Source organism: Gamsiella multidivaricata, assembly GCF_025024155.1.
Source record: "Gamsiella multidivaricata strain RSA 2152 chromosome Unknown BC939scaffold_2, whole genome shotgun sequence".
In the NCBI taxonomy this organism is placed as follows: Eukaryota; Fungi; Mortierellomycota; class Mortierellomycetes; order Mortierellales; family Mortierellaceae; genus Gamsiella; species Gamsiella multidivaricata.
The window spans coordinates 584,945-611,950 of NW_026251710.1; the positions used below are offsets into that span (position 1 = coordinate 584,945).

At 50.4% G+C, this 27,006-nt stretch overlaps 11 protein-coding genes across 11 annotated transcripts; 4 read left to right on the forward strand and 7 right to left on the reverse strand.

The window, feature by feature from the left end:
- Positions 1–131: 131 nt before the first annotated feature.
- Positions 132–2,071, reverse strand: BC939DRAFT_498449 (uncharacterized protein; the record flags this gene model as incomplete). Its single annotated transcript, XM_051559816.1, has 8 exons — positions 132–422; positions 520–616; positions 721–949; positions 1,076–1,205; positions 1,304–1,378; positions 1,514–1,611; positions 1,713–1,770; positions 1,964–2,071. 8 exons carry the CDS (start codon positions 2,069–2,071, stop codon positions 132–134), a joined length of 1,086 nt encoding a protein of 361 aa, XP_051417509.1.
- Positions 2,072–2,585: 514 nt separating this feature from the next.
- On the reverse strand, positions 2,586–4,409 carry BC939DRAFT_498450 (uncharacterized protein; the record flags this gene model as incomplete). The annotated part of the gene is made up of 1 exon (XM_051559817.1): positions 2,586–4,409. One exon carries the CDS (start codon positions 4,407–4,409, stop codon positions 2,586–2,588), a length of 1,824 nt encoding a protein of 607 aa, XP_051417510.1.
- A 179-nt stretch (positions 4,410–4,588) lies between these two features.
- Positions 4,589–5,838, forward strand: BC939DRAFT_435306 (ribosome biogenesis protein SLX9-domain-containing protein). The gene is made up of 3 exons (XM_051553474.1): positions 4,589–4,886; positions 5,042–5,351; positions 5,646–5,838. Exons 1-3 carry the CDS (start codon positions 4,658–4,660, stop codon positions 5,806–5,808), a joined length of 702 nt encoding a protein of 233 aa, XP_051417511.1. The 5' UTR covers positions 4,589–4,657; the 3' UTR covers positions 5,809–5,838.
- Positions 5,839–6,336: 498 nt separating this feature from the next.
- Positions 6,337–8,927, reverse strand: BC939DRAFT_498452 (P-loop containing nucleoside triphosphate hydrolase protein; the record flags this gene model as incomplete). Its single annotated transcript, XM_051559818.1, has 2 exons — positions 6,337–8,579; positions 8,681–8,927. The coding sequence occupies 2 exons, from the start codon at positions 8,925–8,927 to the stop codon at positions 6,337–6,339; spliced, it is 2,490 nt and encodes an 829-aa protein (XP_051417512.1).
- A 2,699-nt stretch (positions 8,928–11,626) lies between these two features.
- BC939DRAFT_435312 (GPR1/FUN34/yaaH family-domain-containing protein) lies at positions 11,627–12,948 on the reverse strand. The gene is made up of 2 exons (XM_051553475.1): positions 12,499–12,948; positions 11,627–12,402 (listed from the first exon to the last, which is right to left on the reverse strand). The coding sequence occupies exons 1-2, from the start codon at positions 12,593–12,595 to the stop codon at positions 11,831–11,833; spliced, it is 669 nt and encodes a 222-aa protein (XP_051417513.1). The 5' UTR covers positions 12,596–12,948; the 3' UTR covers positions 11,627–11,830.
- Positions 12,503–13,268, reverse strand: BC939DRAFT_102263 (uncharacterized protein). The gene has a single exon (XM_051549844.1). The coding sequence runs from the start codon at positions 13,141–13,143 to the stop codon at positions 12,664–12,666; it is 480 nt and encodes a 159-aa protein (XP_051417514.1). The 5' UTR covers positions 13,144–13,268; the 3' UTR covers positions 12,503–12,663.
- Positions 13,269–14,273: 1,005 nt separating this feature from the next.
- On the forward strand, positions 14,274–16,273 carry BC939DRAFT_102255 (uncharacterized protein). Its single transcript, XM_051549843.1, has one exon. The coding sequence runs from the start codon at positions 14,403–14,405 to the stop codon at positions 16,197–16,199; it is 1,797 nt and encodes a 598-aa protein (XP_051417515.1). The 5' UTR covers positions 14,274–14,402; the 3' UTR covers positions 16,200–16,273.
- A 42-nt stretch (positions 16,274–16,315) lies between these two features.
- On the reverse strand, positions 16,316–18,479 carry BC939DRAFT_435316 (uncharacterized protein). Its single transcript, XM_051553476.1, has 2 exons — positions 18,066–18,479; positions 16,316–17,933 (listed from the first exon to the last, which is right to left on the reverse strand). The coding sequence occupies exons 1-2, from the start codon at positions 18,220–18,222 to the stop codon at positions 16,372–16,374; spliced, it is 1,719 nt and encodes a 572-aa protein (XP_051417516.1). The 5' UTR covers positions 18,223–18,479; the 3' UTR covers positions 16,316–16,371.
- Positions 18,480–19,347: 868 nt separating this feature from the next.
- On the forward strand, positions 19,348–20,051 carry BC939DRAFT_391459 (protein-tyrosine phosphatase; the record flags this gene model as incomplete). Its single annotated transcript, XM_051551961.1, has 3 exons — positions 19,348–19,475; positions 19,598–19,770; positions 19,882–20,051. Coding segments are annotated over 3 exons (471 nt in total), but the record flags the coding sequence as incomplete, so codon positions are not given.
- A 189-nt stretch (positions 20,052–20,240) lies between these two features.
- On the forward strand, positions 20,241–22,203 carry BC939DRAFT_435320 (uncharacterized protein). The gene has a single exon (XM_051553477.1). It carries the CDS (start codon positions 20,388–20,390, stop codon positions 22,179–22,181), a length of 1,794 nt encoding a protein of 597 aa, XP_051417518.1. The 5' UTR covers positions 20,241–20,387; the 3' UTR covers positions 22,182–22,203.
- A 27-nt stretch (positions 22,204–22,230) lies between these two features.
- BC939DRAFT_435321 (cyclin-domain-containing protein) lies at positions 22,231–25,057 on the reverse strand. The gene is given in 4 exon segments (XM_051553478.1): positions 22,231–22,256; positions 22,314–22,315; positions 22,327–23,102; positions 23,718–25,057. The coding sequence occupies 2 exon segments, from the start codon at positions 24,927–24,929 to the stop codon at positions 22,611–22,613; spliced, it is 1,704 nt and encodes a 567-aa protein (XP_051417519.1). The 5' UTR covers positions 24,930–25,057; the 3' UTR covers positions 22,231–22,256; positions 22,314–22,315; positions 22,327–22,610.
- Between the last annotated feature and the right edge of the window lie 1,949 nt (positions 25,058–27,006).

Consider the following 27,006-nt stretch of genomic DNA (forward strand, 5'->3'; position numbering starts at 1 on the left):
AGCTTTTACAATTTCAAAGGATTTTTTTCGATAACGCTCCTTTCCATTGCCTGCAATTCCATGCTACAGAAACAGTGGTAGTTTGATATATACACCTTCATGCTTTATTTAAATTCCCTCCCCCTTTTTTTTTACTTCTCCAAAAGGGCGATAAGTCCCAGCTCCTTCCTGACCTGATCGCCAGTATGGATCTTGGGGTACTTGGCTGCACGGGCCTCCTCCGTATCGAAGACACCCTCCAATGGACGCAGCACATTATCGGACGCAATGTGCAAGAAGAAGGTCGACGAGATTCTCCACAGGGGGCGGTCGTTCGTCTTGTTCTCGATCGCACGCACTGTGGCCTCGTTCACGACCACCTCGTGGTATCCAGCCTGCACCACACCGCCCGTCAACCACTCCAACTGCTTTCCAGCTTGGACCTGTCAATCAAAATATTTGAACGCGTGAGTCTGTTGGTCCCATACAATTGGTCCATAGGATGCGTTTAAGAATAAAAAGAGGAGACGAGATATTTACCAACAAGCAACCGTCAGGAACGCGGACTGCCAACTTCTCGGACTCGTTGCGGGGCCAGATGTTCAAGCCAGGGTAACGCGACTTGCCATGAATGGTCCTAAATATCCCGCGTAAACACCATATTAGTATTTTTTTTTTTAATATCAAGCAAACCCCATCTGCACCTCATTGTTATACAGAAACAGTGCGCACGGTACTCACAAAAAGTTGAGATCGTAATGGAATCCAGCAAGGACTGTGCCGACCTTGTTGTACTTGTTCAGATCACTGGCCGTGGGTGCCAACAAATGAGGACCGTACTTGGCCATATCCACAAATGTCTTTCTGGGCAGTTCGAATCCGACCGCGATCATCTCTGCTAGACCCAACACAGCCCTATGGAGAGTGCTGCCCCATGCGTCCATTGTCGTAGGCCACACATCCTTGAAAGCTATATATATTGAACAAAAAAAGAGAAGGGGAAAGATCGAAAGCTTAGTATATGGTTTTTTTTCTAGCGAACCGTGACAATTAGGGTTCGAAAAGCCATCCAGTTAAAAAACGGCAGAAAAATAACCTTCAGGAACAACAGGCTCGGCGTTGAGGCGAGGGAACTGTGTGCTTGGGGGTTGCTCGCCCACGCGCCAGAAAAAGCGCCACTTGGGATCTGGGCCGTCGAACTTCAAGGGTCTGTTGGCCTCTGGGATCTACCGGGACCGAAAGAAGGTATTGGTAAGCGTGCTTAATAATCTATTTACATGTCGCAAAGAAAGATACTTTTTCTTTCTGCCTGACAACAACTTACATGATCGATAATATCAACGCAGTGAGGGTCCTTGTGGCACTTGGGGTCCTCAGTCAGCTCGGGGGTGACTCCGACCTATAAAGCAGTACGGGGGAATTATCAACCCACATGGACAAAGACGAGGCTCCGGGTCAGACGGTGCTCCAAATCGCCCTTTGAAATCAATTGAAAAAGGTAGCCACACGTGAAATGCTCAAGTGAATACGGTACCTGGTAGCCGTACTCGGGCCTGGCGTCCTTCAGTTTGACATCGAAGGGCTGGTTGAAATAGTCCTCCATCATGTCGATAAAGTCATTGTTCTCCTTCTCTGTTTGAGAGGGGGAGGGGAAACGCGGGGCAGTGGTCAGGATAAGCCGTATTGATTCCACTACGGCCAATTGCCCTGAAAAGGAAGAGTCAAAACCGTACCTGTCACGCGGGGATCCTTGACGATCAAAGCGCCATAGTCGCGGATTGCATCGGCAGCCTACAAAGGAGGAGGACAGGACAATGGCCATGCTATTAGTAAACCACGATCGTTGTTCAGAAGAGAGAAAAAAGCATTGTAGAGGGGCGTCCGAAAGCCTTTTTTTTTTTTTTTTTTTTTTTTTCCTTGAACCACCACAATACCCTATTCGGACCCTTCCCACGGGCGGACAACGAAATAAACAATGATTTACCTTCTTGCACTCTGCAATGGCCTCCGCGGAATCGGGGTTCTCGAGGTAGAGGCCGAGGTCGACGATGGGCAGGAGATCAGTTGTAGCTTGGGGCTCGAGTTGGACCATGGTTGTTTTTGTTGCTTTGTTGAAATGAGGTGGGGTGAGGTGAGGTGAAGTGAGGTGATGAGAAAGAAAGATGGAATCAGCCTCGGCAATTGTGAAGAAAAAAGAAATAGTGCCAAAGGAGGAGCGGCGGGGCGGCAAAAAGAAAACAATTGCGACCAAGCACGACCGACTGACTGACCGACTGGCCGTCAGGGCTAAGGACGCCAAGTGCACTTTGCCAATGGAGACAGGAAGCACAAACACAACCCAGTCTCAGCCAAAGGAGAGGAAATGCGGGGCAAGACCCGTAACGGCATATGGATTTCCTTTGCAGAACACACCCCGTCTGGCTCCACTTTTTTTCCATTTATGCACACTCGCATGGTTACACAAAAAATAAATGGCAGCGGGTAAAACGGCTGATGGGAAAGTTACTCTCAGGCACCCAGAAATAAAGTTGCTTGTTTCTTTCGGCCCTTCTGCGGGGTGGTACCACCGAGGCACCAATGGCTCTGTGCACATCTCCTGTCGGACCTTACAGCGTCCCCGCAATCTCATTCAGTGCTCGTGCGACCCTGCCGACCATCTCCAAGATCGTTCCACGCTTTCCTGCGGTCGCCTTCTTGCCTGCCAAGGCATCCCCATCATCCTCCGCCGACAACCTGGCTCCGAAACGCTGCTGGAACTTGTCCGGATGGAATTTGAGTTGCTCGCGTCTCAGCAGCTGTCTCCTCACATCCGGCTGTTCCTTCGTCGTCCCTGCGAACAGGAAATCAAACAGCGATATCCCGGTCCTCGCATCGAACTCGATTGCCGCCTTGGACGTCTGCGGACCAAACTCGGACGTTCCCCTCAACGGCGGCCAGGGTATCGTCTCCATCTTCAACATCGCCTTCGCCTGATCGCCCTCCATCAGCATCCTCCGCCCTTGCTCATATGTCGCTCGCGCTCTTTCGACCATCGCCTGCTTCTTCACTGGCGCTTCATTCCCAGCCCTCTTGCGTCTCTCTTCCTCTGCTCTCTTCTTGCGCCTCTCCTCCTCAACTATCTTGCGCTTCTCTTCCTCAGCCTTCACGCGTGCGTTTATGGCCGCATTTATTTGCCACTCGAGCGTCTGTATCTTTTCCCACCCTTTCTGCAGCGCTTCATTCCGAAGCTGTAACCGGCTCATTACCTCCGCAGGGTCCTCCCCCGGCCCAATAGCGCCCCTTTGCACCTCCTTGACGCACCTTTTAAACTCTGCCATTTCCTTTATATGCTTCTCAACCTGATGTAGCCATTTGTCCGTCATATAGTGCTCTTGCTGTCGCTGCTGCTGCCTATGTTCCTGATGCCTCTCACTGCCTTTCATCATGTCCTCCCAAGCCTGCCTCCACTTCTCTTGCTCTTCACGTGGCTGCTGCTGCTGCCACCTCTCGTGTTCCTTTGCACAATACTTCTGCCACCTCCCTTGTCCCTTTGCCCAATACTTCTGCTCTCGACGCCTATAGTCGCTGAGGCGCTCCATCGACTCCTTCAGCTGCTTCGTCTTCAGCTCCTTCTGTGCGGAAGCCCGCCTGGCCCGCTCTGCGTCCTCCTGATTTTGATGGGCCGTCATTTTCTCGTGACCAGGCGCGTCGCCGCAGTTCGAGCTAGCGTTGATACTGGCCTTGGTGTCGGCACCGTCTTTGGCACTGTCTTTGGCATTGGCGCTGGCACCGGTTTTGGCATTAGAACTGGTACTAGTACTGGTGCCTGCGTTGACACTGGCATGGGAGGTGGTATCGGTCTTGTTCGCGGTCTTGCTTTCGACGTTGGTGCTGGTACTGGTATTGGTGCTGGTACTGGCATTGGTACTGGTGCCGACACTATTCCTACTACGCAACAGCTCTGCTGGTCGAATGCCAGGTCTGGACGTTCGCTTACGATAAGCACAATACTCCTTCCATGCGAGAGTCCCTCTCAATTGACAGGGCAGTGACCTGTGCAAGAACGCCGATGACGATAACGGTGTCGGTGACGCGGCAGGAGTGACCGTGGGAATGGGCGTGGACGTTGCTGCGGTCGTCTGGGCATATTCGTGCCGACTTCGTTTGCTAGCACGCTGTGCGTTGCTGAGCCGCTTTATGAAGTTTGTGAAGCTTTCCTCTGCCCCGGCCTCGAAAATCGGGCCCTGGCTCTGACTCGGGTCCTGAGGTAGACGCGGCGGGGACGGCGGTGATGGGTTGTTGTTGTTGTTGCTGTTGCTGTTGCTGTTGCTGTTGCTGCCATCGCGAAGGTCCTCAGAGAGTTTTCGTTTCTTGGACGAGGAGGATGAGAGAGGAATTGCTCCAATGTCCTTGGACAGGAGTGGTGCTGGGTTCGCTGTCGCGTTCTCCATAATTGTGTCCCAGTGTGCTGCTGCTGAAAAAAAGCGTAGGAAAGTTTGCTCTAGGTTTTTTCCCAGAACGCGGTTGCTTGTCTCCGCTCGGGGTTCGTGTTGTAGCACACATATCCTGTGGAGGCTTATGTTATTATCTCCTGGGCTGGTCTCTTTTTTTTCTTTTTTTCCCCCCCAAAGCGCTCAACACATCGCACAGTAGCAACAAACAAAACAACAGACGGACAGACAGACAGACACAAGGAGCGATGCCAAAGGTCAAAGCAAACAAGAGCCGTGTGCACCATAAGGCCGTCGGGAACAAGGATGCTCTCGCTGCCGTCACCACCGCCGCCTCAGCCGTGGCTTCGAAACCAGTCGTCGCAGCAGGTTCCGAGTCGATGCAACAGATGAAGGACCAGTTCGGACTTGAGTTCGAGGAGGATAGGATCGATAAGAAGGATAAACGAAAGCTCAGGCACGACAAATGGATCTCCAGTAAGTCTTTCTTTTTTTTTTTATCAGCTCAACCCTCCGAAGCAGAGCCCCCTCCCTATCCCTCTTCTTTGAACCAACTATTTGTTTTCAAAGGTAGGACAGGATCTGTGGGACTGACGCTTCCCGTCTTTTATTTTTATGATGAAAATGAATAGAACTGGAAGCGACGTATAATCCTCAGAAGAAGAAAAAGAAATCCGCCCAACAAAGCCAGACCCTCTCTGTGGATTTCGGATCCTTCCATGATGTCCTCTCCACCATAGATCCGATCCAATCCCAAGCAGGAACTACAGCACTATCATCATCAGCAGCAGCAGCAGCTTTGGCTTCGTCAAAGTCAGGATCGAAATTCAAGAATTCAGGAAAAGCAGCACCAGTACCGGTATCGGCAGCGAACCCATCGTTCACTATCAATGCGGATTCCTCAAAGCCCTTGCAGTCCAAGAAGGCCAAGAAGAAGGCTGCGTAAGTTTTTTTTTTATTCTTTTACTCTTTTACTCTTTTATTCTTTTATTCTTTTATTCTTTTATTCTTTTATTCTTTTATTCTTTTATTCTTTTATTCTTTTATTCTTTTATTCTTTTATTCTTTTATTCTTTTATTCTTTTATTCTTTTATTCTTCGTAAAAACACGTCGATCGAATTTGATCCGCATATCTTTTTCTTTTTCTTTTTTTTTTTGTTCCCCACTAACCAGTAGCGTTTTTCAACGTGATTATCCTCGCGAACACCTACTTATACTTATATACACATAATTAGAATGCAAGAGATCCTGAGGTTCCAGAACGTGTTGGCCCACCCAGCATTCAAGAGTAACCCCATGTTGACGATCCAGCAACACGTCAAGAATACCATGGAGATGGCACCCCCAGAACCGACCGCCATAACAACAGGAGGAGGACCTGAACTTATGGAGGATTAATTAAGATAGATGGAGAGACATGACATTTTTTTTTTTTTTTTTTCTTGCATTCCCCTCCCCCCTCCCCCCTTGTAACAATAAAAATACTACGGCATCATCTCATTTGCATCTCATGTATCAAGTCTTCTAGTTATATATAAATCGCATTTTGCTTTCCCTCCCTCCTATATTACGGACCCATGGTTACAAGGCGACAAATCTTCCCTTTTTTTGGTTTTCAACATAGCCATTGCGAAAGAGACACGAGAAAGAAAAGTCTTCTTTGATTGAGCGGATGAAAACGCGCCGTTTATATGGAAAAGTAACTTTCTTCTATGGTCTATGGGACGGAAACAAACAAAGAAGTTGATGTGGGTTGAAGGGAGCGAGGAGAGGAGTTACGGGGGAGAAAATGCACTTGGGGAAAAAGAAGTCTGTTATGTAAAAAAAAAACGGAGGAGGAGATTTGTAATAATACTATAGAAATAAAACAAAAAACAACACACAGGGGAAGAAGGGAGAGAGGAAACACCCATTCTTTTTTTTTTTTTACAGACGGTCCAAGAAGCGGTCCAGGGGAGGGATCTCCTCCTTAAGACCCTTGCGCTTACGGATCGACAAGATCTTCTCCATCAACTTGGGGTCCTCGTTCGAGACACCGTTCATCAACTGCCAGTGATCAAAGACCAACTGGGGGAAGGCCTGACCACCGGTGGCCTGACGAAGATCGGCAGTGAATCCGAAGGACTCGGCAACGGGCAAGTGAGCCTTGACGATGTACATGGGAGTACCGGGGCGCTGCTCCTCACCAATGGTGTGGCCACGACGCTTGTTCAGGACACCGTAGATACCGCCCATGGCCTGCTCAGGGCAGGTGATCTCGACCAGGTAGACGGGCTCCATCAAACCGGGCTGGGCAACGTAGGCAGCAGCGTAGATGGCGCTACGGCAGGCGGGGATGATCTGTCCACCTCCACGATGGATAGCATCGGCGTGGAGGACGACATCCAAGATGTTGAAGCGGCATCCGCGCATGTGCTCCTCAGCAAAGACACCCTCGCGAGTGGCCCACTGGAAGGCGGCAACGCAGGAATCCTTGATTTCGTTCAAGTAGGCGACTCCCTTGGTCAAGTCAACCATCAAGTTGGCGCCGTTGGCATCGGGACCGAAGCACCAAATCTTACGGGCCTCCTGGTTGTCCCACTCGAACTCATCCGACAGGATACGGGCACGGGCCTTAAACTCATCACGGGGACCAACCTTGCCGTTCTCGATGGCGAGCGAAAGCTCCTCACCGAGAGGGGAGGCCTTCATGAAGATACGGTTGTGCTTGTTGGGGGACTTGGCAAGGGCCGTGACGGAGGACTCGGCCTGGATGGTCTCCTTGTACTGGACGACGGGGTCAGACTTGCGGATAGGGACCTGGGCGTGATCCTCCTCGAGATCCTTCAAGCAAATCTCGAGATGGAGCTCTCCGGAACCGGCAACGATGTGCTCTCCCGTATCGGAGGTGTAGCAGAGGACGCAAGGATCGGACTTGGACAGACGCTTGAGACCCTCGACCAACTTTGGCAGATCCGAGGCCTGCTTGCACTCGACGGCGACCTGGACGACGGGCGAGACAGAGAACCTCATGACCTTGAGGTTGTGGGCGGTATCGGAGGTGGTGATGGTACCGGACTTGAGCAAGAACTGATCAACACCGACCAAACCGACAATGTTACCGGCAGGGCAGTCCTCAATGGGCTCGACATAGCGACCCATCATGAGAACGATACGCTGAACAGACTTGATGAACAAGTCGGTCTTGCTGCCGACCTGGTAGTTGGGGCCCTGGATGCGGACCTTGAGACCAGCACGGACGGTACCGGAGAAGACACGACCGAAGGCGTAGAAGCGACCCTTGTCGGTGGTGGGGACCATCTTGGAGACGTACAACATGAGGGGACCGTTGGGGTCGCAGGCACCGATGCTCTTGGCGCACTCATCGTCCTGGGGACCCTCGTACAAGTTCTCGACACGGTACTTCTGGGCGGTGACGGGCGAGGGCAAGTGGATGACAATCATCTCCAAGAGAGCCTCACCGGCGGGCAAGAACTTCTTCATAACGGTCTTGAGGAGCAACTTGCCCTCCATCTCCTTCTCGTCGTTCTTGAGGGTGATTTCAAGCTTCTCCAACATGCTGAAGGCGGCCTCCTTCTTGAAGTTCATGATCGAGTCAAAGAGCTTGAAAATGGGGTCCAAGATGAACATGTTGAAGGCACGCTCGAGGGGCTTGCCGTTGGCATCGGTGTTCTTGGTGGTCCACTTCTTGGTGGCGGGGTTGAAGTAGTTCTCGCCCCACAGCTTGTCCATCATCTTCTGACGGTCAACGCCGAACTTCTTGGCGTAGCGGACAGCGAACTGACGGATGGTGAAGGCCCATCCGTGAAGACCCGAGGCGAAAGCGACGGTTCCCTGCTCGGGGTAGACCTGGACATCACCGAGGACCTTGTCGTTGTAGGTGGCAATGATGACGTTGACGGACTCGATGGTGCGCTGGAAGGAGGTGTAGAGATCCTCCTTGGTGACCTGCAACTCGAGAAGGGCACGATCGACCTTGTTGATGACAACAACGGGCTTGATGCGCTCACCCAAAGCCTGACGCAAGACGGTCTCGGTCTGGACACAGACACCGTCAACGCAGTCGACGACGACGAGGGCACCGTCGGTGACACGAAGAGCAGCGGTAACCTCGGACGAGAAGTCAACGTGCCCGGGGGAATCGATCAAGTTGATCAAGAAAGCGGTACCTGAGAAAGGACGCGAAAGGAAAGAAGCCAGAATTAGCTACTTGTTTCTCGCCCCACCTTTTACGCGTTATCGAATGCCTGCATGGTACAAAATGGCTTACCATCGGACTTCTGCTTGATATCGGGGAGATCCTCCTCGGTCATCTCGAAGAACAGGGAGATGGCAGTGGACTTGATGGTAATACCACGCTCCTGCTCGTCCTGGCGGGTATCCATGAAACGGGCATCACCGGCACGGGCCGCCGAGATAATACCGGCCTTGGTGACCAGGGAGTCGGTAAGGGTGGACTTTCCGTGATCGACGTGGGCGATGACGGACATGTTACGAACGTTCGTAACCTTGTCCATCTGTTACATTCCAAAACCATTTCCGCACAGACAGTAGAGAAAACCGTTAGCGATCCGTCCGCAGCATTCCCCCCTCTTCACCCTCGCACATATTCAAAACACAGGTCAACTGCGCCCCCCTCCCCCCCTCTGTCCACTGGAGGGAAACCATGCCAGCGACGATAACGAGAGAGTCTTACGACAGACTCGTTTTCCTGGCTGGCTGGCTGGCTGGCTGTTGCTGGTCTTTTGCTGGTTCGTGGGGTCTGGTCAGGATCAAGTCCAGATCAGTCCATCGTTTGTTCTTTCCAACGGGGAGAAGAAACAAAAGAATGGCCTGATCTGGGATCTGTATTTCCGTAAACAGCACACAAAAAACAACAACGCGCAAAATTTTTTTCCTCTCCTTTTTTTCCCCCCTCCTTCAATTCACGTCAAAGTGTAATAAACCTACCAAGGCGCGGATTTGGTCGATAGTGAAGTTAACCATTTTCTTTCAACTTTCTGCGACGGGGTAAGGGATCGTTGGAAGAGAAGTGACCGGTAGGAGGGAGGGTTTTGTCGAGTTGGGAAGGTGAGGGGAAAAGAGAAAAAAAAAAAAAAAAAAGAGAGAAAAGAGAAAAAGAGGCGGTTAGTATCTGGATCGTTTTATAGACGTTGACTGCGTAATAGAAAAACTAAAAAAAAAAAAAATGAATATCCTGTCCTCCCCATCTCGGAGACAGAAAAAAAAAACTAAGCAGCTACTGCTCTATTAGAAGTCGAAAGAGAAGGGTTATTACAGAAAACCCCCCCCCCCCCCCTCTTCCTCCCCGAGCGAGGATCCAAGAGGACTCAATGGACGCGAAAAATAAAATAAAATAAAAAGAGGGCACAGTTCTCAAAAGAGCAAACTGCAAAGTGAATGCTGCTGCGGTGCAGTGCGTTGTAAAATGTCTTACTGGCAAGTTGCACAGAAGAGGACAAAAAACGGAGGAGGTGTAACCGACCCTTGCATGTGCAAAATACACGCCCACAGACACACAGCCTGGTCCCCGAAAGGGACGACCTGTTGTGCCTGCTTGTTTAGCTGGAACAGGAGCAGGAGCAGGAGCAGGAGCAGGAACAGGAACAGGAACGAAAAAAGGGCACATGGCTACTGAAATCCAGGCACCCTCTTCAGGACCTGCCTGTCAGGTACCAGGCTTGTTTGTGGAACTGAATGTGATCTGCATTGCAGGGCAGGGCGGGCCAGGGGAGGGGGCCAGTAATAAAAAAGGGGAGAAGGTGATATAGTCGAAAAGCGTGTGCGCACTGATAGCAAAATTTTTGATACACAAAAAAGGGTGTGTAAGTGGAACAGATCAGAAATGAGGTGAATGAATCCACTACAGTCGAGAGAAAGGGATAGATGGGCACAATGGACCGATCGGATAGATGGATGGATGGATGGATGGATGCATAAGCGACTGGGACTGAACGGATGAGATGGGATGGATGGGGGAGGCACTACACTGTATATATGACCCAGCTACTGAGGGTGTTACATACGATCTTCGTGAATGGGAAAGGATGGTTCACAAAACAACCGAGAGTGCCTCTTGTAATATTTTTTTTTCCGCGTCCCCCCTCTCTCTCTCGCTATCTGTGGTGGCTTTTATCGGACTGGGATCCCCCGCCAGGAGTCCACTTGGTCGTGGTTGGTCAGTTGGACGAGAGAAGAGGCGAGTTTGGGGACTTTTTTCATAGTCCGATGGTGATGATGACAGCAAAGAAGATGAGAGCGACAAAGCACGAACAGGTGAATATGAGAACCTTGTTTTTTGGCCTTGACTGGTCTATTGCAGGCCAGTATGCGTGTGCGTGTGTGTGTGTGTGTATGTGGTGTCTTCATGTGCGATCGCGATAGGAACGCTCACTCTGATAGTGTACACCTCCTGGGGAGAAGGGTGAAAAAACGTGCCTGGAATGATGGCGCGTAAATGATTTAAGATTTTTGCATGGATGAAAACAACTTGCAGCTGCAGTGATAGTCAGAGGACAGGACACCACTGAACTGATCCATGCGCTGTGGACGCAGTCAGATACCTCTCTGGGATTGAGTTTAAAAGGGCGAATTTGAATGCTTGGGGCAAAGGTGCTTTGTTAAAGGGACGAGGAGAACCACAGCTGTGGAGAAATTACGCGGGAACCCGTCGCTTGCCAGTTGTCATCACTATTTTGCCTTGGGGTTCTGGTTGCAGCCGAAATACGACAATGACAATTTTTTTTATTGCTACCAATCCGATGAGATCTGGACCCTGTGTCCATTCTGCGAATGTGTCCTTGTGCGTATTCGTTCCTGTCGCGTACAAGAATACACGGATACACGCATTCGATAACCCAGGAGGGGAGGAAAAGAGATCGCCCTTCAAGAAATAATGACGATATACAATCTTGTGAACGTGTTGACACATGGGGTATACGAATATGTGGATTCAGTAGAAGAAATATTGGCTTGAGGATCACGTAAAACTATGCACGCGTTCCGCTTTGTTGGCCCCTGGACTATCAGATTAAACTGCAAAAGGGGCGGTCTGCTTTTTTTTTTTTTTTTTTTTTTCGCAGGAACCAAACAGAAGAAAAGAATGGCCAGGCGCATGCAAGGCAATCAACCGTATCTGTTCTTCGCTTATCGCCTCCCTTCTAGTGGTGCAAATCCACGATATGCTTCTGAAAATATATATTGTTAAATACCGATATGGTGAGACAATGCGTATTTGTTTATTACGTTGTGGATATATGTTACAGGTTTACAACAGCATGTGGAGTACAAACTGATCATTATTAAACGCCCCAAATGATGGAATGGAAAAAAGGAAAAGAAAAAAAAAAAGGTACTTGTACTGCATGAATGTTGAATGTATATGTTGGATCTGTCTAGCGCGATTCCAGCCTGTTATTATTTACACATTATAGGACTCGTCCTTTGTTCGTCTGAGCAGAGGTCCGACGGGCAGGAGAATATGACTGTTGGAGGGTAACCAGAGCGCGGCGGCACCGTTGTAGAAGGCCATCAAGGCCGTCAACATGCCAAAGACCGAGCCAATGCGCTTTGGGTAGTCGCCCTCGCCGTGGTGTGCCAAATCATTGCTCGCCATGAAGACCAGGTGAATGTCCAAGAAGACGAACATAAGGATGGTGGTGATGGTCGATTTCGTCGTGCCGATGGTCAAGATGATGGCGAGGAAGGCCCAAATGAGGACAAAGATACCGTGGGCGTTTTGGTAGACATCCGTTCCATATTCGAGATAGGACTCCTTGACTCCTGCGTTGGGGAAAAACATGTAGCCGTACGCGGCCCAGTAGGCACCAAAGGACGAGAAAGCTGTGGCCTCGAAGGTGTTGCCGACCTTCATGGACCACATGCCAGCGAGGATCTGGACAACACCTCCGTACCACAGCGCAAAGCCCATGAGAAAACTTCCACCGCCGCCTGGAGGGACACCTGCGCCGATGTTGTATATATTTGCGATCACTACAAAGCACAAACGAGGAATCAAGTAAGTACAGGCGTTCCTTCGTCATTGAGAGTCATTCCATTTTTCTTTGAGGCAGGGCAGAGGTAGCTTACGGGTGGTGACAGCGAAGGCGAAGAGGCCGAGTGGACCTGGATTACCGTTGGCTGGCTGGATGATACGCACAGCTGCCATCTGTTGGTTGTCTGCCATTGTTGTAGAAAGGTGTGCTGCGGCGATAGTGGGGAGTATGTGTGTGTGAGTGAGAGAGTGTGTGTGTGTTAAAGAAGTAGGATATGAAGGAGTGATATGAGTGGTATATATGACGAGGATGATAGATGAGGATGAAGGGAGAGTAGAAGTAAGGGCCGGTGACTGGGCCAAGAGCTTGGGGTATTTATTTCAGTTTGATCGCATGGGGGATGGATGAGAAGTAAGGGTGGGGAGGAGGGTGTTCTTCTTGCCGCTGGAGGGGTATCTTTCCCAAGACCCGAGTGTTCATCGTCGCTATCATGAAGACGTAGTTGAGAATATAAACAGCGCGAGACAAACAAAACAAACAAACAAACAAGCAAGCAAGCAGGCAAGCGCCCAAGCGACCGTGCAAGCGACGCAGAGGCTCCCCCTCTTGTCGATCCGCAGAGGAAGGGGAAGAGTCTAAGGCTGGGTAGACTACTTCTTTTTCCTTCTTTTCCTTTTCTGTTTTTCTGTTTTTCTCTTCTGGCTGGTGGAATGTTTCGGGCTGGAAATAAAAATAACATCCACGCAATCCCACCACGCCTAGAGAGACCAAAAAGAAACAGCACGATGACAATCCTGCCCGGAAACCGAATTCCCAATTAGAGCACTGCGATTGGCCTTCTTGATTCACAAATGGCCGAGGAGATAGCAGATCTGGGGGCCATTTATCAGCATCTTGTAACCAACCGAATGTCGCCCAGGCAGCACCCGATCCTTGGATCTGCAAGAGAACAATGGAAGGAGGGGAGGGGCAGGCTGTTGTGTTGTGTTTAGGCTACAGAACCTAGTCTAGAACGATCGATATCAATGATGCGTGGATGCTGCCTGCCTGCAGCGCATGCGGCATGCATGCAGGGAACAATCCAATAGCCCTCTAGACGGGGTCTATTTTTCTTGCTGGTCCCATTGGTGCAGCGGCCGGGTTGCCAACTGCAGCCATTTTTGGGGAGGGACAATGGACTCCGCCCAAAAAAAAAATGTTTGATTGCGGATCTTTTCCCCTTTGCCCCGTCGTGTCCAATGCAACCCATCCCGGGCCATTTTGTTGCAGAGATAGACTCGAACATCCTATCGCCATTAAGGTCTCGTGCATCCCTCGACTTAGCCCTCCGATGGTGTGCCATCTATGGACCACCGCCAACCATGCCCGATTGGGGGAGGGGAGAGGAGAGGAAGGGTCTGCCCTTGAGCAGCGATGGATAGGCAGTCCACCATCGCCACATCTCCCTCGCGGGCCCTGTTGCCTGTTAGTACCATGTATTCTTCACGCTATAGCACAGACCCATAGGCCCATAGACCCGTAGACCCATAGACCCATAGACCCACACGCATTAAAGCACCCATGCATCACCACCTCCCTTTTTTTTCTTCTTCTTCCTGCCTTTCCAAAGACGTTATTTCCTTTTCATTTCTCCATGAGGGAAAGTATCCCCGGCAAAGTCCCCCTGTTGACAGAACTGCAAGCACCATCCAACATCCAAAACGCAAACGCGCTCTCTCGGAAAATAGACATAAAAAATGAGCAAAAGCTCTGTGGACTCGGTCGAGATCCTGGTGCCGACCACACTTTTCCCTCCTCGGAATAGCTCACACCAGTCTCAATCGCTCACTCACCGCTCATCCCACTTTTTCACTTTTTTCCGGAATCGCATCTCATCAGATCTCTCATCTCGCTCTCTCCCTTCCTTCCTTCCTTCCTTCTGTGCTCATTCCACTCCTCTCATCCAACCCTCCTCCCCTCAACCATCGCCGCCCCACCAGAAGAGATCTCAAACCCCCAATGCCCCCCTTCCCCGAGCTAGGAGCGCGGCACCTCGCCGGCTTCCTTCTCTGTATACTCTCTATTCAGCTCATCCTTCGCTTCCACGAACCGCTCCAATCCACCTTACTCTCCAGCCCTGGACAGCAACAAAAACAACAGCAACAGCAACAGCAACAGCAACAGCAACAGCAACAGCAACAGCAACAGCAACAGCAACAGCAACAGCAACAGCAACAGCAACAGCAACAGCAACAGCAACAACAGCAATATGAGCAATATGAGCAACCATCCTATAATGAAAGCCTACACCACCGTCCAAATGTCCCATTGTCCCTTCACCAACTTGAGATCCTCGATGAACTCGTAGCAACCATCGGTTATCGGGAAGCTTTCCGGACCTTTCGTGATGCAGGACTCACAGATATCCACGGGACATCATCCATTAGAAATCCCGGGGATGCGAAATTGGTACGTGATCAGATCGAGTGCTGGACACGGCATGGTGAATGGGTCCGTGAGGACGGGATCGAGATCGAGACCGAGACCAAAACCGAGGCCGAAACCGGCACAGGAAGAAGCGCCTGGGCGGCGAGGAAGCATTTGGGAAATCCAAGTTTTGTCAATGTCTGCGATGCTCGGTTCAAGAAGACGCTGGATCAAAACGCCAGCTATGGGGGTTTCGGAGAATTCGACCAGATACATCAACGGTGGAACGTGAGGGAGGCTGTCAAGTATCGATGGGTACCTGATGAGAGCATCTGTGGACCAGGAACAGGAACAGAAGCAGGGACAGTGCCAGGGCCAGGGCCATGGCCAGGAACACAATCACCTCCAGGACCCCCACGACCTCCAGGACAGGCAGAAACGAACGGGGCGACGACCGTGACGGCCTTCAGGAACGAGACCTCGATCTACCAACGCTTCAACGTCTCTCAGTTTTGTTCTTCTCTCTACGAACGTAACGTCCTGGTAGTCGGCGACGTGACCCAGCACCAAATCCACGACTCAATCCTCAGCGCCGTTGGAAACCCCGTTCCCTGTACCGGTGAATTAGGATGTGTCGATTCGAAAGCTTCAAACCCGATCTGTGTAAACTCAACCCTGAGCTTTGTCCGAAACGATCTCCTCTCGGTCCCCACTGCCTTAAACAATGGCGACTCCACCACCACCATCATCAACAACAGCAACAACAACAACAACAACAACAGCGATGACAACGATTTCTCAAGTGGCGTATTGGTTGAACAACCATGGGCCACAGAGGAGATGTTTCAAAAGTACAGGATCGTGGTATTAAATAAGGGACTGATCTGGAGGACGGATGTTGCGTTCTTGACACGCTTGGTGTCTACGATCAAGTATGTCTGGAAGTGGTATCCGAATGTGATGTTCATCTATCGGGCCACGCATCCACTATCAGATTGTACAGTGTTGAAGGAACAGAGGGAGGATGAGGCCATCGCAGGACCCGATGGAAAATCCGTGGTACCCGGGACCAAGGTGCAGAGACCACTGGAGAAGGCGCTTAATCGGGCTTGGGAAGATACAAAGATGACAATTCGTCGGCCGACGTTGGCAGATGTGCAGAGACAGAATCGGTTAGCAAAGCTAGTTGTCGAGAATGCGGGGGGGATCTTCTTGGATACAGAGGAGATGTTTGCGAGGAGACCCGATGGACGGGTCGGGGACGGGGGTGATTGTGCGAGGTTCTGTGCACCGGGGCCTATAGATGTGTATGCGGAGCTGTTGTACAATGCCTTGAGGATCCTTCCTGGTCCTCTCCCGGACGATGAAATACCACCACCAACCATATAGGTGTAGAGAAAAAAAAAAAAAAAAAAAAAAAACATAAATGAATAGATAAATAAAGGTCATATTTAGTAAGTACACTGCCATTTTTTTCATCCCGGCCAGACCATTCATCTTTTTTAAAGCGTTTCTCTTTGATGGTATATAACACATGTGTAATTCTAAAGATGTATGGTAGCTATGAAACTGCAACAGGAACGGAAACAGAGTCCATGGGCATGGACCCCAAGATCCCCGTTGTTGTTGTCGACACCATGTGCGTGGACGCGTCGCTCTGAGGCATGGTGGGTTCTATGTGCTGCCGCTCTGTCCACATAGCGCCATCCTCCGCTTGCTCCTCCGGGGACTCTGGTCCCTCCACCACTATGACAATTCCGGAATTCTCAGTCTCGGCCTCTTCGCTCGTATCGTCACCCGTCTCTTCTGGTTCCTGCTGCTGCTCCGGCGCTTGATGAATCCCCAGACCCACACCTCCGAGACGACTACGTTCCAACAATTCGAGCTGTTGCTGAAGGTTCACAACCTGTCCAGATCCCTCCGCTCGACTGTTGCTGCTGCTCTCTTCACCGCTCACTCTCAGATCCTGTTGCTGCTGCTGTTGCTGTTGCTGGACGACATTCTTCCTCAACAGCGCGACCTGCATCCTCTGGATCAACAACTTGGAGGACTCTCCAAATGTCGACGCCCTGGTCCTCACACCCGGACGCCTCTGTCTCTGTCTCTGTCCTTGTCCCTGACGGCCTTCTTCCATAATACTGCTGCTACTCGCGCCGTCCTGGGATACAAACGTGGGTGTGTGATACGATGGCTGGGAGTGCGATCGGTCTTGTAACCGTATCGCTTCGTATTGCGCCTGCACCTGTATCCGTGCTGTTTCTGGATCCTGCAATGAGAGCCGAGAATGTGACATGGACGATAACGAAGCAGCGTAGAGCGCTCGACCGCGTTGATGTTCCTCCAGATGAAGCTGATGCGGGATATCCGGGGAGAACTCGAGCGAGTACCGTGGTGTCGGCGGCAACTCTCCTTCTCCTCCAACTTGGGCCCCGTGAGGCTGGTACGGTTGACTCGAGGAGATCGTATGGGCGCGTGTGCGGACATGGTGTCCAAAGTAATCGTCCGGAGCGCCCCGCCCCGCTGCCGACATGGGCGAAAGCATCATCGTCTGAGCATCCGATGCAGAGTGAGAGTGATGATGGCTGTAACGAGGATGTGTGAGCGGCGATCGATCAACAACTCTGTTGGGGACGTCGTACGAGGGCGGAGCCGGCAGTCGGGCGAGGTTCAGGGTCTCCTGGTCGAGAATCCGAGGTGAGGGCGCCGTCCTGATCGAGGAGGGCGTGATCGAATGAGAGGACGAGGCGAGTACTGCAGGACTGGGTAGACCTGGTGATGTTTGAAAGCTCAGTTGAGTCGCCAATGGTTCTTCCTGTGGTCCTGATGCTAGTGATGATGCCCGTTCGGTACTGATCCCTGCTGAAGATGTCTCGGTGTTCTCGGTGGGGTTTTCTACAGAGGCTGTGATAGGGAATGGGAAGGAGGAATAGGTGCGTTGGTGATGCGGAGAGGAGGGCACGAGTGGGTCCTCGTCCGGGGAGATGTAATGGTGACCGCTGTCCTCGGAGGGCGAGTGAACAAGGATCGGCCGCACGGGTGGGACGACATCCGGGGGCAGCTCATGCTCGTAGATGCAGACGGGGTCCAGCGCATGGTCCACATAGAACGGAGGCAGGTTGCTATCTGCTCACATAACATGCAAGATAAAGAGCGTATTAGACAACATGTTACACAACACAAACCCGTCAAGACGCCAGAAGAAAAAAAAAGAAAGAAGAAAAAAAAAAAAAAGAGGAATGAGACTCATGTGCTTACCGACGACTTGCTGCATCCGTTGGTGAATCACTTGCTCTTGTACCCGGACCTCCTTCATGTCCCTGCGGTGCTTGCCGTAGAGGATCCCGACGCAGGTGCCGAGCAGGAGAAGCACTCCGGCGACAATGCCAACGTATACTCCAGCCTGTGAGCCCATGTTGTTATCGTAGAGGAGGAGGGGAGTAGGTGTGTTAGTGGGGTCTTGGCTTGGGAAGGCTGTCTCAGAGAGGGGTGAGGTGGGGAAAGGAGGGTATCAATTAGGGCGGAGGGAAGGAATGGGTGAGGGTTGGCAACAGTCGAGAATGTAATGGAGCCGGAGGAAGGAACAACAAAAGCGAGTCGAGTCGAGTCGAGTCGAGTGAGAGAGAGAGAGAGTGAGAGAGAGTGAGTGAGTGGCCGGGCTGTTTGTTCCCCCCCGCCCGCCTCGGCCGTTTATGATAGTTTCAATTTAGTTTGCGATGGGTTTAGTGCACACGATTATTTATGGGAATCAGGGACGAGTGGGTGAGCCAGAGACCGGTTCCACCGTATCTGATTCGAGGCGGGAGGGAGACGGGCGGTTGCATGCTGCCGCCTGAGTGGTGTCTGACTTGGGGCGATCTAGTCCCCGTAGTCCGCTACTACTTCGATAGTGTGCTTGTGTAATAGACTGTGTTATTCGCTATTAGAGTAGAGTCATTATTCCGTATGCATGGATGAATGTATGGATGGAATTCTGGAATAGCAAGCTCGAGTAGGGGCATCCCCCAGCGGTCCAATCGGGACCAGACCCTTCGAGCCAATTGAGGGGCACAAGCGGCGGAGAGCCTTGGGAACCAGGCCGTGCAGCGTCAGCGTCAGCGTCAGCGTCGGCATGTCCAGTCATACAACATGCCATGCATATGTAAGGGCCTCATTGAGGGGTAGAGGAGACACACCGACACACACACAGCACACATCTGCTGCTCACCGCCTGCTCCACTCCTCTACAAAGCGCGCCTCCAAGCCCTACAACAGAAACCGCCGTGGACTGCAGACACCGCAACAGGAAACAGGAAACAGGAAACAGGATACAACGCATACCAAGGAGGACCATAGCTAAGCACTCGATCGCTGACATCACATCACATCACATCACATACGACCAATACACAAGCATGACATCGCAGCATCTCATTCCACCGTTGGTAACGATCTGTCATGAGGGAAAGACGACTTGTGCCTGGGGCCCCCAGTACAAGGGTTTTTTTGTTACCGAACCTGACCAAGCGTTTACGCAAATACATGATTGATTCGACACTAGAATTTCGGCATGATCGAGGAGGATCTCTATCGGTCAGGACAACCCAACGAACTCAACTTTCCATTCCTCGAAAAACTCGGTCTCAAAACCGTCGTCTGGCTCGCACCCGAAGAACCCAACCAGCGCTTGTAAGAGATCTCGCCTTCGTACACTTTAGCAATAACGCTTCCTCAACCGAGTGATAATCTTCATGACGATCCTAACAGAGCACCGAGGGGGTTTTTTTTTACTTGACGGAATCGAATGGTAGCCTTGATTTTATCGATGATCAGGATATTCACCTGTACCACCTCGGAGTGGTATCGTCTATGAACGCATGGGACCCCATCACAGAGGAAGTCGTCCTGGAAGCCTCGGAATTGATCCTCACCCCAAAGAACTACCCCATGATCGTCATGTGTAATCTTGGACGGCATCGCACAGGTACATATACATATACATATACCTTCTTCTTTCAATCTCCTCGCTAGTCTAGTTAGTGCTTCGCAGTTGTCTGGCAATTGATTTTTTTTTTTCTTGTCAACCTCGATATAGGGACGATTGTGGGATGTCTACGGAAACTACAGCGCTGGAATTTGACATCAATCTTTGAGGAATACAGACGGTACGCGGGACCTAAAGTCCGGGTGCTAAACGAGCAGTTTATTGAGCTGTTCGATACAGATCTGGTACGCGTACCGATTGATCACCCCAAATGGTTGTAAAAAAAAGCACGAAAAATCCAACCCCCCGTCGGTCAACATGGGTCTTGAGGGCCGTTGCTCGGGATGATGCACGGGTAACTAGAAAGGAGACATCCCTGGGCACCAGTGTCTGCTGGTACCGTATAAGAACTCTTACACATTTTTTTGGCTCCGCAATGGGTTCACGCACAATAAACCCACAGCAAACCAGGGGGGGGGGGGGGAAAAAAGACACTTTTTTGAATACGATTGAAGATATGAGACTGGAGATCAAGGTTCGCCGTTGCAATCTTCTAAGCAGAGCCATACTCCGGCCTCATCTCACAATTCCTCCATTCTGTCGAGATCTCATTCTCCATGAGCAACCCAGCCGTGGCTCTATGGCTTCAAGAGATCGCCGCCGCGAAAGCCAAGGCCCAAGCCAAAACCACCCCGGCGACTGACACAGCAACAAAGGCCCAGCAGCAGGAGCAACCACCTCACGGAACCTCCGAGGACACAACACCTACGACCACGCCCACGATCACGACCAAACATGCTCAGCCAACATACGGGATCATCTCATCCTACAACCTACGAACACGAAAAAAGCAGCTCCACTTGGTCTTGCCTCCAGAACCGATCAAGCCCGGACCGGGCGAATGCTGCGGGAACGACTGTGTACCCTGTGTGAATACGCTCTACTGGGAGGACATGGTCGCCTACCGAGAGCGCGTCAAGAAGTTGAGAGCACAGTATGAGGATGCCTGTCGTGCGCTCGAATCCGGAAACGATCTCGACGGATGCGCTGGCTCCACAGGAGTGGAAGGCGACGATCACCGAAAAGATCGCGAGGAAGAAAATGAGGACGGAGGACTGAGTATTCGATCGTATCGAGCATTCAAGATCCTCAGGAAGACTCTCCTCACCGACAACACACTCCTCATCGTCTGCGATCTCCCGTACCCTTCACCACCACCATCCAAGACGATCACGGCCTCAATTCAAGACGGACAACACGATCATTATCTTGAACATCGTGCTCGGGGGAGTGGAAACCCGATAAACAGTATGTTCCATATCCTGATCCGCTTCCAGCACGGGGACCAGTTCCTGACCAAGGCCTTCACACCCATCGATCTGTCCCACTCTTCCTTAGCCGACACTGGTACTGGTACTGGCATCCATAACAACAAGATGGCATTCATGGTGAAGTTGTACCCATCTCCGCATCTGACCTCTGAGCTGTTCCGGGCCTTGACGGTCTACGACCCCAAAAGCGAAGACCCCGATCAGCGAGGGGTCTTGTACTTGCGTGGACCTATTCTCACAACCCAAGATCGACGCCAGAACCGCGACCAGGAGTTGGTCATGGAGGCACAGGCAAGGGCAGAGGCACAGGCAGAGGCAGAGGCAGAGGCAGAGGCAGAAGCAGAGGCAGAGGCAGAGGCGAAGGCGAAGGCGAAGGCAAAGGCAAAGGCAAAGGGGCGAGAAAGGATTGTGATGATTGCAGCAGGATCGGGGATTACGCCCATGTACCAGGTGCTCAGAGCTGTGCATCACCAACAACAGCAAGATCACCACCATCAGGAACAGGAGCAAGCGCAGCGGGGAGAGGAAGCCACAGAGACAGAGACAGAACTAGATCTGATTTATTGTAACAGGACATCGGATGAGATCTGGTTACGCCAAGAACTGGAGGAGTTCTCTTTCCACTCAGACAGGGACGACCATTCCAGGCCAACAATAGCAACGGCAACGACGACTACAGAGATTCAGGAGAGAAGACAGTTGATCAGGAAGAGAAGAGTCCGTATCCAACATGTGTTGTCCTCTTCTACAGCGCATCATCATCACTATCATCATCATCATGATAGTGAAGATACAGCCGATCGACCTGGGTTGGGACGGACCCATACAGGAAGTCGGATCACGCTGGAGCTGGTACGGGATGTACTGCTACAAGGACGCCTAAACGATGCACAGGATAACGATAACAATAACGATGCCGACGGCGGACCCAATCCAGACGCGAGGACGGATCCAATTGAAAGGGAGTACCTACGGATTCTGGTCTGTGGACCTCCTTCCTTTAATGAAGATGTCTCCAAAATGTTGAATCAACTCGGATACCGAGATTCAGAGACGTGTGAAGTACATATCTTGGAATAAAAAAAAAAAAACAACAGCTAGCCAAAAACGACTTTCGGGCCTTTTTTTTTTTTTTTTTTTTTTTTTTTTTTTTTTCTTTAGGATGAAATGATAGATAGCGTCGAGCTAGTCTATGGTATATTGTCTAGGAGGGTCTCAAAGACGTTTTTTTTTTTTTTTTTTTTTTTCTATGCTAAAAGAGGAAGGAGGGAAAAAATAAAACAAAAAACAAAATCTATAGGTTGCAAAAACAATTGAACGCGAACAACAAACAACAGCAAATAACAATATATATATATATAAAAAAACCATCATAGAGATGGATAGTATACATGGATACAAGCTAGGACGATATAAATACAACGAAACAAAGAAAGGAAAAATCACAAAGAGAAATGAAAACGAAAACAAACTCCACCATCACTAATACTGGCAAGGATACTCAAGTCTCTAGACATGAACCTGGGCATGGGACTCTTGGACCTCGGACTCTGTCCAAGAATGTTTCTCCTCTGGCGGCGACAGCAATTGCGGGCGCTGCATCTTGACATCCTGGTCCATCCCCGGTACAGGCACAGACGCGTCAGCGGCTGCAGTGCTGGCAGAGGCACTGCAGGGGCTGATAGGCGAATGCATTTGCTCCATTCGCTGCACTGGCTGCATCGCTGCGAGGTTCTGCTGCTGGTGCTGGTGCTGCTGTTGCAGTTGTTGCTGCTGTTGCTGAAGGTGAAGGAGCAGTAGTTGTTGGTGCTGGTATTGCTGCTGGTGCTGTTGCTGGTGCTGGTGCTGCTGGGTGACACGCGCCATATGGCGGTCTCTGAACCGGAGGAGTGCATTTCCGATGCGCTGCAGCTCATCGACCTTGACGTTCAACTCAAACTTGCTCGTGAACAGGAACTCGAGCTCGAGCTGGTTCAGTTCCGGAAGGCTGAGTCCTCCGACCTAGAAGTTGTCATGAACAAAAAAAAAAAAAAAAAGATATAAATGGGTATGCGGTGAGTGGCTAGCGTACACTTTATAGTATATATTTATATATCCGGGTGAGCTGTTCAGCCGTAGAGGAGGTAATATGCAAGTGATAGGTAGAAAGAACGCCATGCGTAAATGTAAAAGAAAAAAAAGGGGGGAGGAGGAGAAGGAGGAAGGGAGGCGAGGGGAAAAGGGAATACTAGAGGAATGGGGAGGGGGGGTGCAAAAGATAAGGTCTCCTGGCATGTACTGGACATACACATGCGACGCGTATATACACCCCCCACGATGTTGCTGCGATGGGCGTTTGTGGCACGATAAGATTAGATGCAATTCTTTAAACTTTTCATGGGTGCACACATCTCTCTGTGTTCTTTGCCGTCCATGTCCATGCACTCGTTCTTTGTGTACGTCCATAACCGATAAGTAGATCTTTTATGAAGGGACACAAGAAACCCAACAACGTGGACCAGTCATTGACCAAGCAAAAAGCCGAAAGATAAAAAAAAAAATGCTCTGAAGACATGTAGGGATATTTGACGACAGCCAGGGGGTACGACGGATGGGAGCATTTAATGTAATTTTTACCTTGGCATAGCGAGCGTTGGAATAAAACAAGTCAGAGGTGAATTTGCCAGCGACCATCAGGCACGTAATCAATAGTCGATGGATGTTGAAGCTGTTGATCCGGAACCCATTGTAGGACGGCATCCCTTCTGGTGCAGGCGAACAAGCAGGCGTTGAAACAGGAGTCGAAATGGAGGAGGAAGGAGAGCACGATGATGATGATGACGATGATGACGGTGATGATGTTGTCGACCGGACTCTCTTGACCTGCTCAGCCCGCTCCTCTTTATCCTCTCTGCCACGTTTCGAGATCATTGGAAGGCCATTGTCGGAGTTGTTCTTCGGTGATGATGATGCCATACTGGAGATTTCATTTGCTGCAGAGAAGGAAGCCGATGCTGAGGAGACAGTAACGGGGGCAGACACGGACGTCGCTGTTGTTGTTGAGGACAACTTCCCGCTTAAGTGCAGATGCACTCCCTCCAACCCACCAATCCTATCCAAATACACCAACACGTTCAGGAGCACCTCGTTCGTGAAGGGGATGTATTGCAGGATCCTCGTCAGGTAGGCCTCGACTGAGATGCGGGGCACGGCTCTTGAATGGAACAATGTGATGGGGTCGCACAGGGGATTGTATCGACTGTCGTTCTTGTGGAGAAGGAGAGAGAGCAATGTGGAGACAATCGTCAGAGTATCCTTAACAGGGTGATTAATCACGTCGAACAGAGCAGAGACTGGTTCAGCTGCAGCGAGGTTCTGTTGCTGAGACATTGTTGGCGAGATTGAAGAACATGAGGAAGCAAAGGGAGTCATGGCGGTGCTGGGTGTGCAGTCCTGAGTAGAGGTGATTTCGGAAGACTGTTCTGGTGTTGGAGGGGGAGAGGGTGTGGTGGTATCTGCGGATGGTGCTGAGGAAGTAATGGCAGAGAGCGATGAAGAGGAAGTGGTGGTGGGGTTCTTTGCGTCAGGAGAGGTCGAAGGAGGGGTGTGGCAGGAAGACATGGCAAGGACAGATCTGTTGAAGAAAGCGCCCTTTTTCTGTAATGTCTTTGTGGGCGAGTGGACAAGCAAGTGGTATGCCAAAAGGAGGGAACGTGTGCGAGAGAGAAAGAAAAGGCGAAGCGAGAGGGAGAGCGAGAGGCAAAGAGAGGCAAAGAGAGAGAAGGCGACGAGAGAGTGGAGAGAAGAGGTGTTCACCCTGGCGAATGAATGAATAGAACCAAAATACATTTTCAAACATAACCCACAGACAATCGCCGATCGACTGCACGTTCTGCCTGTCGAACAGTCGTTCTCGGCCACTGGGCTATTCGGAGAGTGCACCTGCCAACATGCTGTGGCCAAACTAAGGCCAAAGGGGACGGCAAAGACGAAAAGGTGCACATGCGTTCTTTTCCTCACTCTAGACAAGACTGAGCAACCTCCACGGTTTCCATAAATGTGTGACACTCCAGCCTGGTCTAGCCAGTCAGATCCCAGGGATCGGGAACGTGCCCCAATTGCTCGTGGAGAGAGGAAATGCGAGAATGTCTTTTTATTGGTCGAAGACTCTGTTCCTGAAAATGCCTTCAAGCGGAAATTAAAACTTTTTTTTTTATCATCGCTCCCCTGGTTCTCACTTTTTCGTTGAAGTTAGACATGGAACATCGACATTCAAACGAGGATCTTTGCAAGCCCGTTGACGGGCAGCGCAAAAAAAATAACGCGGCTGCGAAGCACAACAGGACGCGCTGCCATAGTCACACTTCAGTCGATTCATGCGAGATTCCGAGTGGTAAAACAAACCAAGGGTACACTTGGCGATGCATTTGCATACCCTCCCCCCTGGGGTCCATCAGAATTACTGCAGCAGTTAAATCAGAATGCGCGCTGTTAGTCGACGACCTGCAATGGAGACTGTCCAGATACACGTATCTCGTGAACAATATGAGTCTGAACTAAGACTCTAGACATTCGGTGCCATGGATTTGTCCACGTATTCGCCATCAGACAGGTTGCACGTCTCGTTCTTTCCCTTTCTCTCTCTCTCTCTTTTTTTTTTTTTTTTTTTTTTTTTTTTTTTTTTTAGTTGCACTTGGGCAAAGTCTCGGTATGCTCTCAAGAGGTCGCTCATGCATTGATTCGCTAATCATGCAGCCAATGACATGTTGTGATGAGGCATTCCTCACTTCCTAAGCTATCGTTTCCTCAGTTCTGTTGTTGTCCGATTCACTCCTCACTTTCGACACGCAAGTTGCTCGTAACGCACATGTGGTCCTCGAAATGTTCAATCGCCGATTTGTTGCTTGGATTTAAAGACGCTTAGTAACTGTGTGTGTATGGCCACAACAGTAGCCTATGAGGTCTAACCAAGTGGTCATGATGCTATTCGCTGGATAAACAGCGGCCTTGCTTTTTTTATTTTATTTTTTTTCCCTAGTACTAAGTGATCATTTATGGATGTATACTTTTGGCGCTGCGAATTATTATCGCAGCGTTATTCATCTGTGTCCCAGTTGGTTCTGTACATTCTCTGTGGAGCGGAGTACCAGAAGTACCTTGGCTCCAGCCCAAAAAAAAAAAAAAAAAAAAAAAAAAAAAAAGCAAGAAAGAAAGGGAACAATGGATGAACCGCATTGTAGGAACGATCGATGCAACTTGACACCGAGTGTGAAAGTTTCTAGTATCATGTCTCTCCCATTGGCCACGAATCGAAATGAGACGCGAGCCACTTCCATCCCTTCAATCGAGCTGTTCATGCTTAACCTATTGGGGATGTATTCAGCATAGGGATAGGGCGAGACACGAGAGTGAAGAAACAGGCGATCTGCCTACCAACGCTTGGGCCCAATTTCTAGGAACACACGAGAGGTCTCTGTTGATGTTGCCGTTTTGCTTCCCACGCTTGGTGGAACAATACACTTTTTTTGTCCTACGATCCATATCAAGAGACGCATACCTAAGACTATTGTCTTTGTGCAAAATGTGACAGATACTAAAACGGCTTTATGCACTTGAATCGTTTGAAGCAAAGTCCTCGTCTGGACATTTGGTGAAGCTACGTGGGAATGCTCGTTGCTGTTCGGGAGTCGTGGTAGAACCGCCATCGATCCTACCAGTTCGCGTGCCCAATAAGCCATCATATGACTACAGTTTTCTAAATGTTTACCGGTTTTAGCTGTCATCTAGAGGAAAAAAAAAAAAAAAAAAAAAAGAGTAGACTAGAAATGGAGTACTGTCCATCCGAATATGCAGCAGCATTGTTAGAAGAAAGCTGTCGTCCGAGGAAGGGGATGAATGGGGGGAGGGGGGGAATGAAGTGAAGGGC